This window comes from Meriones unguiculatus, chromosome 4, assembly GCF_030254825.1.
Source record: "Meriones unguiculatus strain TT.TT164.6M chromosome 4, Bangor_MerUng_6.1, whole genome shotgun sequence".
NCBI lineage: Eukaryota > Metazoa > Chordata > Mammalia > Rodentia > Muridae > Meriones > Meriones unguiculatus.
The window spans coordinates 59596643-59612529 of NC_083352.1; the positions used below are offsets into that span (position 1 = coordinate 59596643).

The 15887-nt window shown below is 40.4% G+C and overlaps 1 protein-coding gene across 7 annotated transcripts in view; it reads left to right on the plus strand.

Annotated features, from left to right (window-relative positions):
• The window catches only part of Marchf1 (membrane associated ring-CH-type finger 1), an 862889-nt gene that overhangs the window by 770246 nt on the left and 76756 nt on the right, over window positions 1-15887 (plus strand). For all 7 annotated transcript variants that reach the window (XM_060381857.1, XM_060381860.1, XM_060381858.1 and 4 more), the window contains one exon: window positions 15680-15759. In XM_060381857.1, the coding sequence (XP_060237840.1) occupies window positions 15680-15759 (80 nt within the window). The remainder of the gene's footprint in view (window positions 1-15679; window positions 15760-15887) is intronic.

Here is a 15887-nt window from a genome sequence, read left to right on the forward strand (position 1 = left end):
TCCTTGTGGAGCTCCTAGTGTCTTCTCCAGGTCTTACTAACTCCCTCTTCTTTCATATGATTCCCTGCTCTCTGCCGAAGGTTTGGTTATGAGTCTTAATTAGGTATATATCCAAAAGATGCTCAAGTACACAACAAGGACATTTGCTCAACCATGTTTGTAGCAGCTTTATTCATAATAGCCAGAACCTGGAAACAACCAAGATGTCCCTCAGTTGAGGAATGGATACAGAAATTGTGGTACTTTTACACAATGGAATACTACTCAGCAATTAAAAACGAGGAAATCATGAAATTTGCAGGCAAATGGTGGGACCTAGAAAAGATCATCCTGAGTGAGGTATCCCAAAAGCAGAAAGGCACACATGGTATACACTCACTTATTTATACCTATAAGATAGGATAAATACACTGAAATCTATACACCTAAAGAAAACAAACAAGAAAGAGGCCCCGGGGTAAGATGATCAATCCTCACTTAGAAAGACAAATGGGATGGACATTGGAGGTAGGAAAAAACAATTAACGGGACAGGAGCGCCTACCACAGAGGGCCTCTGAAAGTGCATCCCTCTTAAATTCAACTTTCAACAAAGCCTTAGGGATGGACACAATGCATCCAGAGTCTGTGCTTTAATGGGAGCCTTTAATCCAGCAGTTCCAATAGATGATTAACTTCCAGGTATAACTCAAAGAAATGCAGTTGTAACAAATTCATAGCAATAAGGAAGAAAAAGAATCTTACCCTTTAACATATATTTAAAAGCTGACCTGGAGTGATCTGGAGACCCTACCACAAAAATTAAAGTATAAAGCTAGAGGAGAGCACAGCAGAAAATTCATGACCATAAGAAGAGGCTGTCAGTAGATGAGACACAGCCAGCATGAGTTACAAAATAAAACGCTAATAAATTATCCTCAATACAGTTTAAAACTTCAGCTCTTAAGAGTTCTTTGGGTAAAGAACTTATAACAAAAAAGTATAAAAAATTCTGACACTTGTATCGTTCAGAAATAGGCGGGCAAAGAACCCAATAAAAATGTTCTGATATTTTTTAAGTCACTTAAAAAGACATGAGTATTTTTAATAAGCATATAAAATATATTTCAAAGCATTAATCTGCAAAAAGTTAAGTCACAATGGCATACCACTTTAAGTAAATTTATTAACATTCCTCCTTTTTTCCCCCGAGACATGTTTTCTCTGTGTAGCCTTGGCTGTCCTGAAACTGTGTAGACTAGGCTGGCCTCAAACTAACAAAGATCCACCTGCCTCTTCCTCGCTGACTGCTGGGATTACAGGCCTGCACCATCACGCCTGGCTTTTATTATCCTTATTGCCTCCTTTTCGGAACCATTCACTAATTACATATGAAATAAGATACAACACCATGGTATACTTGTGTCTTCCTGTAAAGTTTTGTATCCTGTTTCCTGTCTTTCTAATGAATTTTACTGCTCAAAGCTCCCACTGTTTATTGTAAACTTGGACTTTTCAAATGAAAATACCTTGGGGTTGGACAGCTAGCTAAGAACGAGTACTGCTCTTGCAGATGACCACAACTTGGTTTACACACCCACTTCCAGCAGTTCACAGCCTCCCATGACTCAAGCTATAGGAGAGCTGACACCTTATGGCCCCTATGGGTGCTTTCACTCACATACATATACCTGCACACAGATACAAATACACACATACATACAGAGAGGGAGTATACAACACATTTTTTTTTCATTTTTTAAAATTTATTTTTTTTTCCCTTTTTTTTAAATTTTTCATCAATTACACTTTATTCATTCTGCATCCCCCCATAAGCTCCTCCCTCCTCCCCTCCCAATCCCATCCTCCCTCCTCCCTCTGCTTGCATGCCACTCCCCAAGTCCACTAATAGGGGAGGTTCTCCTCTCCTTTCTGATCTTAGTCTGTCAGTTCACATCAAAAGTGGCTGCATTGTCCTCTACTATGGCCTGGTAAGGCTGCTCCCCCCCAGAGGGAGGTGATCAAAGAGCAGGCCAATCAGATTATGTCAGAGGCAGTCCCTCTTCACATTACTATGTAACCCAATTGGACTCTGAACATTTTAAAATGAAAAATAAATGAATCTCAAATAGACTCCAAACTTATTTAAAGTAAAAAAAAAAAAAAAAACAAAACAGTGTACCACTATGGGATAGGAGGACAACAGGTATCAGGATGAGGATTAGTAAGCACTACAGGTTTATGATACTGGAGGAAACCTTAAACACTGAGCCAATTCTGTGTGGCTGCAGTGAAAAGTATAAGAAAGGCTGGTGGTGCAGGCAACCAGAAACAGTTTCCAATATAATGTGTGACTGATACAATTACACCTCTTGGAAGCTGCAGAGGAGAGTCTCAGTAAATGAACTCTCTCTATTGGCTAGGATAAAGCCAGGGGACCACGTATCCTAAATGCTGCCATGTGAGACAGGAATTAGGTCTTATTCCCTGGACCCCTGAGATTGTATAAAGATGCTCTCATGCATTTTAAAGTGCTTTAAGTATCTTTTTCATCACGAGAAGATTTTTCTGGGTAATTTTAGGCTAAATTTCTATTCCTGAGATCCAGCGTAATATTTCATTCCGTATTTAAGTCTTCAGCATGCTGTTCAGGAGCTACTTTTGAAATTAATGAGGGTTTTTTCCTAGAAAAGAGAAAAGCCTCTACACAATATTTTCCTCATCTTCAGTCTGGAGTGGTGCTTCTGGTGTATTATTAATGTATCACTAAATAAGAGAAGCCATTTGTAAATGATTATGCTTTATTATTCTTTGTCATATTCATAAATTATTTATTGGGCTCTCCTAGTGCAGTGAATCTAAACTGGCCAGAGCAGCAGGAGGTAACAGCTTTAGAGTCTTCTGAAACAATAATTAATTTTCAGAATGCCAAGGCCAATTGGCAGTAGTTAACATCGCCCCTCCCCACCCCCAGAGCACAATCATGGAGGAGATGCCGTGGAGACAAGTTGCCTTGTGTTGCCTATAAATGGATTCTCCAAAAACCTAATTTGAAATTACTGCCTTTAATTATACTGCTGATATAAATAACCTTGATAAAATTAATGCAGCTGGCTTCCTGTTTGTTTTTCCTCTTTCAAGGCACTGTACAGTGTAATCTTCCGAAGTAAAAATCCATTATAAAGAGTGTTTCATTTCAAAGAACATATCATTCTGCTCACCCAGCCAATCGTTGTTTTTCCTTCCCTATCCCCATTTCAGTCTTGCACCTATTACAGGGATGAACAAATTACCAAGCTCTTGTAATGTACCAACTGGTAAATTAAAACAATACATTGCTGCTGAAGAGGACCATGCATTTAAAACATTTTAATTCGTTTTTATCCTCAATTACTGCATTTTCATTGTAAACAAACCCTGTTAGTTAAACACGTGGTCTTCTCTGCCTGCTATAATTATTTCATTTTCTAAATAAGAAAATATATGTGTGACATAGAAAAGAGATGATGGGAATTTATTTCATATAGTTTCTGATTCCAGTTTCCAAGGAAAGGGCCTCAAGATCTAAATAAAATTTTCACCTCCATTCATTTACTCAGTTAAGATATGGAATTGCCCTTTAAACAATGCAGTGCTAAATTTCTTCGTTGTTCATTGTGAAATGATTGTCATTTCTATCTCTCCTGCAATCAGGATAGGATTTACTAAGAACAATTCAATTAAGTACTGCTATCATGAAACTCGGTTCAATAGAATACAACAATTACCAAGATCAGTTCTACTCCAGGACACCCTGTTGGCTGCCTGCTCAGTGCAGGAAACCAGGAGGATCGCCACAGTGAGTTGGGCATGGCCTCTTCACCTTAGTTTGTAGTGAATGGGAGGAAAGGAATTAGCTATAGAAGCCCATGGCAACTTCACAATGGCTAGACAAGGATACGGCTGATGAAAATAAATGTTGGAAGCAAAATGAATATTGCAAAAGAAGTTAAAGCAGGTCCCTGGAAGTCAGGAAAATACATATGTACAAAAGTTTGAGAAATTGCCTAGTCTTGAGGGACACTTCCAGCCCATACACTGGTGGTTTTCCCTCTATAAAGTCATGGAACCAAAAGCAAATTCATGTTTAGAAATTGCAAATATCCACATCCTCAAAAAGGAGTCTTGTAAAAGGAAGGAGAGACCCAGAGGGAACAAGAACTCCAGAAGAACACTGACAGAGTCAACTAACATAGGCCCATGGGGGTTTACAGAGACCAAATTACCAACCAAAGAGCATGGATGCACACATATGTAGCTGCTGGGCAGTTTGGTCTTCATGTGGGTCACGTAGAAAGCAGGGTGGGTGCTATTTCTGACAGACTCTGTTGCCTGCTTGTGGATCACTTTCTTCTAGCTGGTCTGCCTTGTCTGGCCTCAGTGGAAGAAGATGCACTTAGTCCTGCTATGAAGTGCTGGGGTGGGTTGGTACAGGGATAGGACTCCCCAGTTTTGAGGAGAAGGAGAGAGGCAAAAGGAGGAAAATTATGGGACTAGGAGAAGAGGAGGAGGTGGGATGTAATCAGCTGTAAAGTGAGTCAATAAATGATTTTTAAAAAAGAGATAAAAGACATAAATAGAAAATATGAATAACAAAAAAAGAAAAAGAAAAAAGAAATTGCAAATGTCCTAGCTTTTACTAGAACCTAGGGACCAAGAGACAAGGAGAAGTCAATAACAGAAAATTGACTCCAAATACCAAACTGGTCCTTGTTCTTAGCTTCCTAGGTAACGAGAAGCCATTGAGACCCTCTGGGAAGGAAAGGTTAGGGTGGTGGGTTAAGGAATAAAAATCCCAGAGCTCCTTGGAATGCTGACCACAAAAGGAAAAATAGAAAAGAAGACGACACTAGGAACTCTGATTATTTTATTTCTTAGTAATTAACTGTAGTAGGCTGAAGAAAAAGCAGGACACAGGGCTTGATATCTGTTAAGTGTGACAGAGACTGAACGCAAGATCTATGTATTGGGCACTTGGGTGCTAGAAACTATAAATGAAGAGGGATATAAAAATACTGTAATCCAATAGGCTCAATCAACCCATTTATTCTCCAAATGTGTAGCTCATATACTGCCCTGGAGATCCACTCATGCACTGCCTGCCAACCCAACTGCCCTAATCTACTGCCATCAAGGTTTCTGTCCTCACAAAATCAAAGTTTAAGACTTTGCAAGCAACAGGAGTGAGGAGTGAGAGTGAGATAGACAGAGATCATACACCAATGGGCTAGGACTACGGCTCAGTTGGTAAAGGGACTGCCTAGTGTGCACGAAGCCCTGAGTTCAGACTCCGACACCACATAAAATCAGGCACACTATTGCAATCCCAGCTCTTTGGAGATAGAGGCAGGAGGATCAGAAATTCAAGGTGATTATTGATTACACAGTAAGTGGAAGGAAAGCCCGAGCTATGAGACTGTTTCTCTAAGAGAGATAATAACAACAGAAATTAAGAGAATGCCTCGCATAAAACACACAGGTGTGGCAACAGGGCTTGATTCAGGGGACTCTCCTAAAGATGGCTCCAAGATTGGAAGGTCTGGAGTGGGTGCATTTCTTAGGCCCAGCAAGAGCCTAAATATAAGAAGGTATGAAGAGAACTCAAGAAACTAATCATCCATCGATGCAAAAACGCAAGAGACTCCTCTTGACCATTGCACAATGGGGTCACCCCTGCTGGTCAGCTAGGAGTGGCCCCGAGAGACAAAGATCTTGGGTTTTTAAAAGACACAAGGCAGGAATCTCCTGGGGTTGCCTTCTTGGCGATTTAGGGTTGGAGGAAGTGTTTAACTTTTAAAATAATTGGTCAGTTCTGGTCACCCTTAGGTCCAGTCAGCCCTGTCATAAATATCTGATTGTCAAGTCAGTTTGGAATTTCCTGCCATCCACAGTTAAATGTGGGAGGGTGATTAACTCATCCCGTGTCTGTTCTGAGGAGTGGGGGTTACAGGCTTTGGATCAAAGGTCAGGAGAAGGATTGGGGCCATTTGGCCCAGTTTCCAAACAAAGCCCATCTCACCGGCACAAGCCAGTTATTTTTTCTCCATTTAGTAGAGATCTCTGCTTATTCTCTTCCTTATCTCTGCCCTCACAGATGTCTAATGTCAGGAACTTTTATATTCCTCAGTTCTCTGGAGAAGCACTAAGAGGCTTTAATTAACATGGGCCTAAAACTTGCAAATATAAGTTATAAGGCAATTAAAAGAAACATAGGTTACAAAGTTAGTCTGATTCTTTCACATTTATCCTCCACATTGGCACTCTGCTTATAGAGTGTCACCTAGCAACTACATATAGGCACTTGGAGGCAGGATTGTGTGCGGGCTTTGGCAGATTCGATAGCGGTCTTAGCTGCACTTGTCCTACTCTTGAAACATTTTTCGAGGCAGTTAACAAAGCCTGGGAGCCGCTAACCATGGCATGCCTGTGCAATTCTCGTTGGCCTTTCCTGTGCAAACACTAGAACCATGCCACACTTTCCTTTCCACCATATCTCACCCATCCTGGAACTGCTGAGTGACAGCTCACGAGGGCTCATTAGCACTCAGCAAAAAGTCCCTTGTTAGTCTAACGGAGGAACTCTACCATGTACATCTACTTCCCTCAATCGTCTCTGAGTTTGAGCTTCACTTACAACAACATACTCGACAAGAATCTGGGTGCAGGTACATTTGGGAAATGTCTCAGGGACTGTTCAGAAACACAAGTTAATAGTATATCTTGAGTTAATTCGCTGAGCCCTGATTCTGATGACTCCAGTGACTCTTCTGAGGAATATCTACGGTCTCTCAGATTTTTCCACTGGGATAAGATAGATCACGCGTGCACAGCCTTCCACCTCTATGTTCATTAAGCATCGTTCCCACCTGGGTTAACTCCCCCCTCTTTAGGCTTATGAAGGTACAGGCTGATGTGTAAGCAACCAGAAATTTTTTTATAGAATTAAGAAATATTTATTACTGAAATTATTTTTATTTTTTAGGATATCATACATGTAATACAATGAAGTATGATGATATCTAGCCTGCTTTTTCCCTATCCAACTGCCCCCATATCTCCCACAACATTTACCCTTCATGCTTCTCTTTTGGTAACCCACTGAGCGGAGTTCATGTATGTGCATGGGCGTGGGGCAACACGTGGAGCATGAGAAAAGTAACAGTTGCCACATTCTCAACAAAAAAATATTCTCCACCCCCGCCCAGCAAGTATCCATTGCCAATAGCTCCTCGATGGCTGGAACCTCCAGATGATCTACCACATCTGTGCAGGTGTTTGAGGTGCCTTACTCCTATGCAGGTACTAAGGCTGCTGCAGTTCATGACTTTGGTAGCCATGTCATCTGAGAAAATACCATTTCCACAACATTACTTTCCATCCTCCAGCTTAGACATTCTCCTTGTCCCATCTTTCTAGATGCTTCCTGAGCCTTTTAAAAAGATTTTATTTATAATTTGGAAATTCTATACATTTATCCACTGTATTTTAGTCATCTTTATCTCGCATTCACCACCTCCAAATATGCTCAGGCCTTTCCTAACACATTCCATGTCTAGCTTCATCTCATCTTCCTCCTCCTCCTCTTCATTATCATCATCATGGTCATTGTTGTTGTTGTCTTCTTTCTCCTCTCCCTGCTTGTCCTCCTTCTCCCATTCTTCTTCTATAACCCAGAGTCCAATTAGTGCTGCTTGGATTTGTCTGGATGCCGATGTGGAGTTACCCACCAGAGCCTGTGCAACCTGCTAATGTCCACCCTCCACTAAAGTAAAATAACTCTCTTTCCCAGCTGCTGTGGACTGCTAGCAGCTGCTCAGATAAAAGTGAGGCTGTATGAGACCTCACTGTTCCTCGTTGGAATTTTGACTGCTTGATCTTGTCATATATTGTGTATATAAACACAACTCTTCTGAGTTCATGAGAACAACATCATGCCATGTCCTGAAGCTGGCATGTCACCATAACTCTTCCCCATCCTCCAGATCTTAGAGTCTTTCCACTGTTTCTTCTCTGATATTCCTTATCTCTGGGTGGGGACTGATATAGAGGTGACATTGAAGAACACAAGGTCACTTATTCTCAGCACTTGGACCAATGACAAGTCTCTATATTTACACTGCCACTGTGGGGTGGGGAGTGGGGGCAGGGAAGGGAGCTTTTCTAACAAAAGTTGAGAGTAAATAGTGCTAAGTTTCAGTGTAAACACTTAGAAGCGTTTGATGTGACCATTTCATGACCAGTCAGCCATTTAGCAAAACAACAATATTTGGTGATTTGACTCAGTGTTCCAACAGGAAGCATGCTAGGATTCCCTGTTGTTAGTTATGTCTTCTATTTATGACCTACTGGAAGAGCCCAGTCTTGTTCTAAGTCCCTCTCCAAGTGATGATGATGATAATGATGAACAGTTGTCAAAGGCAAATTTGGTTTTCCCTTTAAAGATACTCCTTTCCTTCCTAATAAAATGTACCAAAACGTTGTTAAGACCACCTAACCCACCACTCTTTTCTTTTTGTGGAACATTAACACTCTGTAGGATAAAAATAAAAATGTGGTGTGGTGGTACATACCTTTAATTCCACCATTTCAAGAGGTAAAAGCAGGAAGATCTCTGTGACTTCAAGAACAACCTGGCCTACATAGTGAGTTACAGGCCATCTGGGGCTACAGAGTAAGAAACCTGTCTCAAAAAGAGGTGGGTGTGAGATGTCTCAGAAGAAAAAGGCTATTGCAGACAAGCTAGATAATCTGGGTTTGAACCCAAGACTCACGTGGTGCAAAGAAAAAGTGACTCACTCAAGTCACCTTGAGACATATTGTCTCCTGCTACCAAATAAATAAGCAAACATAATTTGGTTTAAAACAACAACTTCAAAACACTTCACTTTAAAATCATTCTAGATCATATAGTTAGACCATTATACGGACAATTGCTATGTGGAGATTCTTATGAATTCTATAAAACCTTCAGGATGCCACAGGGTAATTTTTCTGTGATATGGGTGTGAAAATATGAACTTCCAAACCTGATTTCAGCTTTCATTTTCAACCCTGAGATCACCCCATTGCTGGTGATGTAGGAAATGTTTGATTTTTTTAAATAGGTAAATAAAAAATAAATACAGAAATGTCATTTGCTGCCAGCCCCCAAATAAGTCCCTCAAGATTTCTTCTGCTCGCCTTCAACTTTATGAATATCTTGGTTCAGCCACTGAATAGTTTTGTCCTCCAGATTTTTAACTGATTGGGCACTTACATGTTCTTGCCTAGGGAACTGGTGGCCAGCTTTTCACTGACAGCTAAGCCAGGTTCAGTTTCCACCTGTTTTAAGTTGTACCTTTCCCCAGCATTGCCAGGCCTCTTGGCTGGGTAACCTTTCCTACAGTCCTGTAATAAAATCATGTGGCTTTAGCCACAGTGGCCCCTGGTTATTTACTTAGGTGAGTCTCAGCTGAGCACAGAATAAGTAGATTTCCATGTTCTTGTTGCCCTGGGAGCAGACATAGCTAGATCCCTGTGTTCCAGGTGCTTGTTCCTCCCCCTGCCTATGCTGTTTGAAATGCTGCTCCTCCCTCAGATGGAGGTGATCAAAGAGCCAGCCCCTGAGTTCATGTCAGAGACAGTCTCTGTTCCTATTACTAGGAAACCCACTTGGACACTGAGCTGCCATGTCTACTTCTGTGCAGGGGTTCTAGGTTATCTCTATGCACGGACCTTGGTTGGAGTATCAGTATCAGAAAAGACCCCTGTGCTGAGATTTTTTGGTTCTGTTCATCTCCTTTTAGAACTCCTGTCCCCTCCAGGTCTTTCTATCCCCCCCTTCTTCCATAAAATTCCATGACTCTCCCCAAAGTTTGGCTATGAGTCTCAGCCTCTGCTTCGATACCTCCATCAGTATAGTCTTTCAGAGGCCATCTCTGGTAGGCTCCTGTCCTGTTCACTGCCTTCTACTTTCCTTTTTTTCTTTTTTTTTTTTTTTTAACAGGGACTATTTCTAACAGGAACTCAATGACTGGCTCTTTGGTCTCCCCACCCCCAAAGGGAGGAGCAGTCCTGTTAGGCCACAGAGGAGGGCTTTGCAGCCAGTCCTGAAGATACCTGATAAAACAGGATCAGATGAATGGGGAGGAGGTCCCCCCTATCAGTGGACTTGGAAAGGGGCACGGTGGAGATGAGGGAGGGAGGGAGGGACTGGGAGGGAATGAGGGATCGGGACATGGCTGGGATACAGAGTTAATAAAATGTAACTGATAAAAAAAATTTAAAAAAATTTAAAAAAAAATGCCTTCTACTTTCAATGTGTATCGCATTTGTCCTTCTGAATGAGGATTGAGTTGATGTCCCTCAATAGAGGAATGGATACAGAGACTGTGGTACATTTAGACAATGAAATACTACTCAGCTATTAAAAACAAAGAAATCATGAAATTTGCAGGCAAATGGATAGAAATAGAAAAGATCATCTTGAGTGAGGTAACCCAGAAGCAGAAAAACACACATGGTATGTACTCACTCATAAGCGGTTATTAGACATGTAACATTGATAAACAAGCTAAAATCTGAACTCCTAAAAAAGCTAAACAACAAGGAAGACCCTAGGTAAGATGCTCAATACTTGCTCATTCTTCTTTTCTTTTTTTAAGATTTATTTAGTTCATTATGTATACAATGTTGTGTCTGCATGTACACTTGAACACCTGAAGAGGGCATCAGATCTCATTATAGATGTTGTGAGGCACCATGTGGGTGGGTTCTGGGAATTGAACTCAGGACCTCTGGAAGAGCAAGTAGTGCTCTTAACCTCTTAATCTCTCCAGCCTCATTTTTCATAATGGAAATTATGTCATGATTTTTGAAAGATCTCTTAGACTAATTAGCTATTTAGCTACATATGTGTTATAAAATGTGGCAGTTCTCTTTGTGAGCGTCACCTATAGTTGTGCTGCTGTACAAGTGTGTGCGTTTGTCATAAATCAGAAGCTTTTATTTTTTTAGATCCTTGTGCTCATGTTTTTCAATTTTGTTTCATATTCTTATAAATAATTCCTCAATATTACAAATATACATAATTATGTTTCTTTTACATATATTGTGGTTTTATTATACTCAATTTTTTCTTTTTTATTCTTTTTTCTTCTTTTTTATTTATTATTTTTTTATTTACTAGAATTTATTCATTTTGTATCCCAGCTGTAGCCCCTCTCCCTCTTCCCCTCACAATCTCTCCCTACCTCCCTCTTTTCTTCCAATACCCCTCCCCAAGTCCACTGATAGGGGAGGTCCTCCTCCTCTTCCTTCAGAATCTAGTCTTTCAGGTCTCATCAGAACTGGCTACATTGTCTTCCTCTGTGGCCTGGTAATACTGTTTCCCTCTCAGGGGAAGATGACCAAAGAGCAGCCACTGAGTTCATGTCAGAGACAGCCACTGTTCCCCTTACTGGTACCCACTTGGACACTGAGCTGCCAGGGGCTACATCTGTGCAGGGGTTCTAGCTTTTCTCCACATATGATCCTTGGCTGAAGTATCAGTCTCAAAAAAGGCCCCTGGGCCCAGTATTTGGTTTCTGTTGCTCTCCTTGTGGAATTCCTGTCCCATCCAGGTCTTTCATCTCTCCCTTCTTTCATAAGATTCCACTCAGTCTGTCCAAAATTTGGCTAAGAGTCTCAGCATCTGCTTTAAAACCCTGCTGGGTAGTCTTTCACAGGCCTTCTGTGGTAGGCTCCTGTCCTGTTGCCTGTTTTCTCCCTATTCTGATGTCCATCCAGTTTGCTGTTCTGAGTGAGGCTTGATCATCTTACCTAAGGTCCTCCTTCTTGCTTAGCTTCTTTAAGTGTACAGATTTTAGTATGTTTATCCTATATTGTATGTCTAATCTCTAATTATAAGTGATTATATACCATGTCTTTCTGCTTCTGGGATACCTAACTCGGGATGAACTTTCCTAGTTCCCACCATTTATTTGCCTGCAAATTTCATGATTTAAACTGTTGGAATTCATAAGATAGAGTAGATTTGCAGTTTTACAAGTGACTAATCTATGTTTCTAATACCTTTGCTTAACAACAAACCATTTTCCATTTACTTGAAATGCAACTTTGTACATGCTAAGAGATTGCAACTTGATCAGACAACAGAAGGAGGTTATAGATAGTAAATAAGTAATAAATGATGGACAAATAGATAAAAGATTATATATTATAGGCAGATAGATAGATGATAGATAATAGATACATGGATGGATAGATAGGTTAGATGATAGATAAATAGATTCTTAATTTTAATCTAATAATACATGTCCTTGTGCCATGTATATATATATATATATTCTGTTAATTTCTGAGCAGTCATACCTCTGCTCTTTACACACTAGCACACCCATGTCCCTCTCTGAACAACTCCTTCAACTTAATTCTCATTATTCCCTTCTAGATTAAGTATTAGCTCCTCTATGAACTGGACTCTGCTCTGTGGTAGACACTCTTCCTTTGGCAGGCCATCAATAGGCAGGCTCTGTAAATCACATTTTATATGCATCTTCCTGAAACTAAATGTATTTGGATGTTGCTTTTTATTCTTCACAGTACGGGTTGTGTTATATGATGGCTCATTCATATTTCTTGAATGAAGTAAGTCAAAAGTAAGATAAGCTAGGGTTCATTTGGTCTCAGTTTCTGAGAAGAGTCAACAGGTCATAACTCAGTCTTCCCTAGGTATTGTCTTCACAGGCTACAGGCATGCAGTCTTCCCTAGATGCTGCCTTGGTGGGCTGTGTACCTGTGTGCAGTCTTACCTAGATGCTCTCTTTGTTGGCTGCAGGCTTGCAGTCTTATGTAGATTCTGTCTTCTTGGACAGTGTTATGTTGTCTTACTTGGCTGCAGGCATACATTCTAAGCTGGGTGCTGCCTTTGTGGGCTGCAGGGCACAGTTTGACCTAGCTACTGTCTTTTTAGGGTGCAGACATAGTCTTAACTAGATAGTGTCTTTGTGGGCTGCAGGCCTTCAGTCTTGACTAGATTCTGTGTTAGCGGGCTAAGGCATGCAGTCCTACATAGATTCTGCCTTAATATCTTTATGGGCTCCAGTTCTTCTAGTGAGCTGCAGAAATGAAGGCTTACCTATCTGCTGTCTTCATGATTTGCAGGCATGCCATCTTATTAACATCTTCTTAATGAGCTGCAGTCAGTGTTTATAAACTAAAATAAAGTAAAATAAAACTAAAACTAAAAATGTAGTTTTATAAATTAAGGAAAAACAAGATATAAAAAAGTTAAGAGAGAGAATGAGGAAGCACCAAATTACACATTAATAGCAGAGGGGAACTGGCCTTTGATCAGCTAGGGACCTGTTGAAAAATTCTAGTATCAGCACAGAAATTTCCAGAACGGACCTTTCTTCAGAGTGGAGAAACATTTATCCACTGACTTAAATCTAGAGGATTAACTGCAGGTCATCAGGCTTGGCAACAAGCACCTTTACCAACTGAGCCATCTTGGCGGTTTCAAATTGTGTTACTTTGAAAAAAAGAAAAAATAAAACAATGACAATAACAAAACAGTAACAACTTTCAAGAAGTGAATCCTGGTACACGTATTGTATATCATGAAATATGTGTTGATATTCATGAGGTGATGGAAATGTAGACATCAGAAGTCCACAGAAGATGTGCTGAGAACATTCACAATGTCATCTTTTCAGCACATTGTTCCATCCACCTGGAATAGCTCAATTTCTTCCTTAACAGCTCTCATTTGCCTCTTAATGTTAGCCAAACCATCCCTTCCTACGTGATTTTTCTCTAACTGGTATAAGACTACCAAAAACTACTCGACATTGTACACAGATTTACTGACTTATACTTCTAGTGGCAACAGCCTGGAACTAAAGCAAGCTGTCGAGAGGCTCACGTTCCTTCTGCAGAGACAAGAGAAGGGTGCATTTTCTTAGCCTCTCCAGCACCTCCAGGCTGCTTGCAGTTCTTACGAAGGCATCAGTGCCGCACAGGCCTCCTGTCTGACCTCTCCTCCATCCTCTATTTTCTCTACCTTAACCACATTGCCTCACTTTTATAAGGTCCTATGGTTATTTTGAGCCTGCTGGAAATTTTCAGCAAAGTCTCTCTGAGTCCAAACTCCTAACTTAACCATGCATATAAAGTCATTATTGTTGCTGTTGTTGTTTTTACATGGAAGGAGATACATCCATAAGGTCCAGAGATTAGAAGTTCAATGTAGTGGCATACTCTAAGAACTTGGGCAGTGGAGACAGGGGGATCAGATATTCAAGGTAAGCTTCAGATACAGAACAAATTCAAGGCCATTATAGACTACATGAGTTCCTGTGAGAAAGGGAAAGAGAGAATATCCAGAGATAAGAGTATAGACCTTCTTAAGTGCCAGTTTTCAGTCCATGAATATTTTTCTCTTGCCTCGTGGTTTAGAATTAGTTTCCTTTTTCTGAATCTGACAGTCGTAAATTCCTATATTTCTAACACAAAAGGTCTGAAAAATCATTTGAAAATTGCAACTTTCTGCCCTCAGCATTATTTTCTTGGTATTTTGCTGCTGCGGTGAGCCAGGCTAGAATGTGGAACTCTAGTTTCCTCAGTTTCTCTTGTTCAAAAGGAGAACGGCTACTTCTCTGGTGATTAGAACATAGAAGACAAAGCCAGGTTCTTGGTCCAAATGTTCACTCTTCTACATCTTGACAAAAACGACCTCAATCTCTCAGCTTCCTCAGCTGAGAAAAAACTATAGTGTTTACCACAAACACTGATTGTGCTAATTGAATATGCAAAATTGCCTTTAAATAACTCAAGCCTGTCAATTATTTTCTTTGCATGAAACTACTCTAAGAGTTAGATGACACCACAGTGTAAGTCCCACAGTGTATAATCACCATATACGATGGCATCTAACTGTCCGGCATTGCCAGCGTTAAGCACAGCAGTGAAGAAGTCAATGGAGTCAAATAATATTAAATTTCAAAAGAAAGAATCTAGTGAAATGTTCTTAACTTTGTATTAACCATCTGAATTAGTCCAGGCTCTTAGCCTCAAACTTAAACTGTTATAGGGAGTGACAAAAATATTTAAAAAAAGGTTAACAATGTTTTGAAAGATAGGTTATGTTTATTCCAATAATGAATTCACAACAGTTGTAGCTACAGGCTTTTAAAATATTGCAAAGTGTTTTTAAATATATGGTCCATGGGACCTAGTTGCTAACTCAAGGTGTTATCTAGCAACCTGATGTCTATTTGATTACTCACATTTACCAACCTATCATGACCCTCCTCACATCTTGGCATTGTAGCTCTTTACTTCATTGGGACCTCTGAACACTCACTTATTTCCCAGGCAAATTGAGCTATTCCACTCCAGTGCTTATAGTAAATAGAATAGAAACTTGTGGAATCATCTTCCTCTCTCACAAATGAAGCAACAGCAGAGCAGGGTAGCACATCAGCTGTTTCAGGTTCCTCAAACTGGTTTTACTTTTGCAAAACAAGTCCTCTGACTTCCCACATTCAGTGAGCTGTACTATGAGCACCATGACCAGCAGCCACCTTTGTTGTAACTTTTTTAATATGTGGAAAAAAAGCAAGATATCAACCATGTATTACCTTAATCAAGATGCCAAACTATCTAACTTGTTTCTCCAGGCAAGCAGCCCAACAACAGGGACAGCTCCCAGGAGCCAATCAAGGTTGTCTGTCTGTCCATCTACTCAGGACATCTGCAGGTAAGTCCTGGGCAAATGATCTTATTCAATGTTCCTTAGACTAGTATTTTGTACTTTTTTTTTTCTCATGACCTGAAGCTCAGTGGCTCTTGCTTCTGCTTTATGTTGTCCATGGATCTAACCCCCCT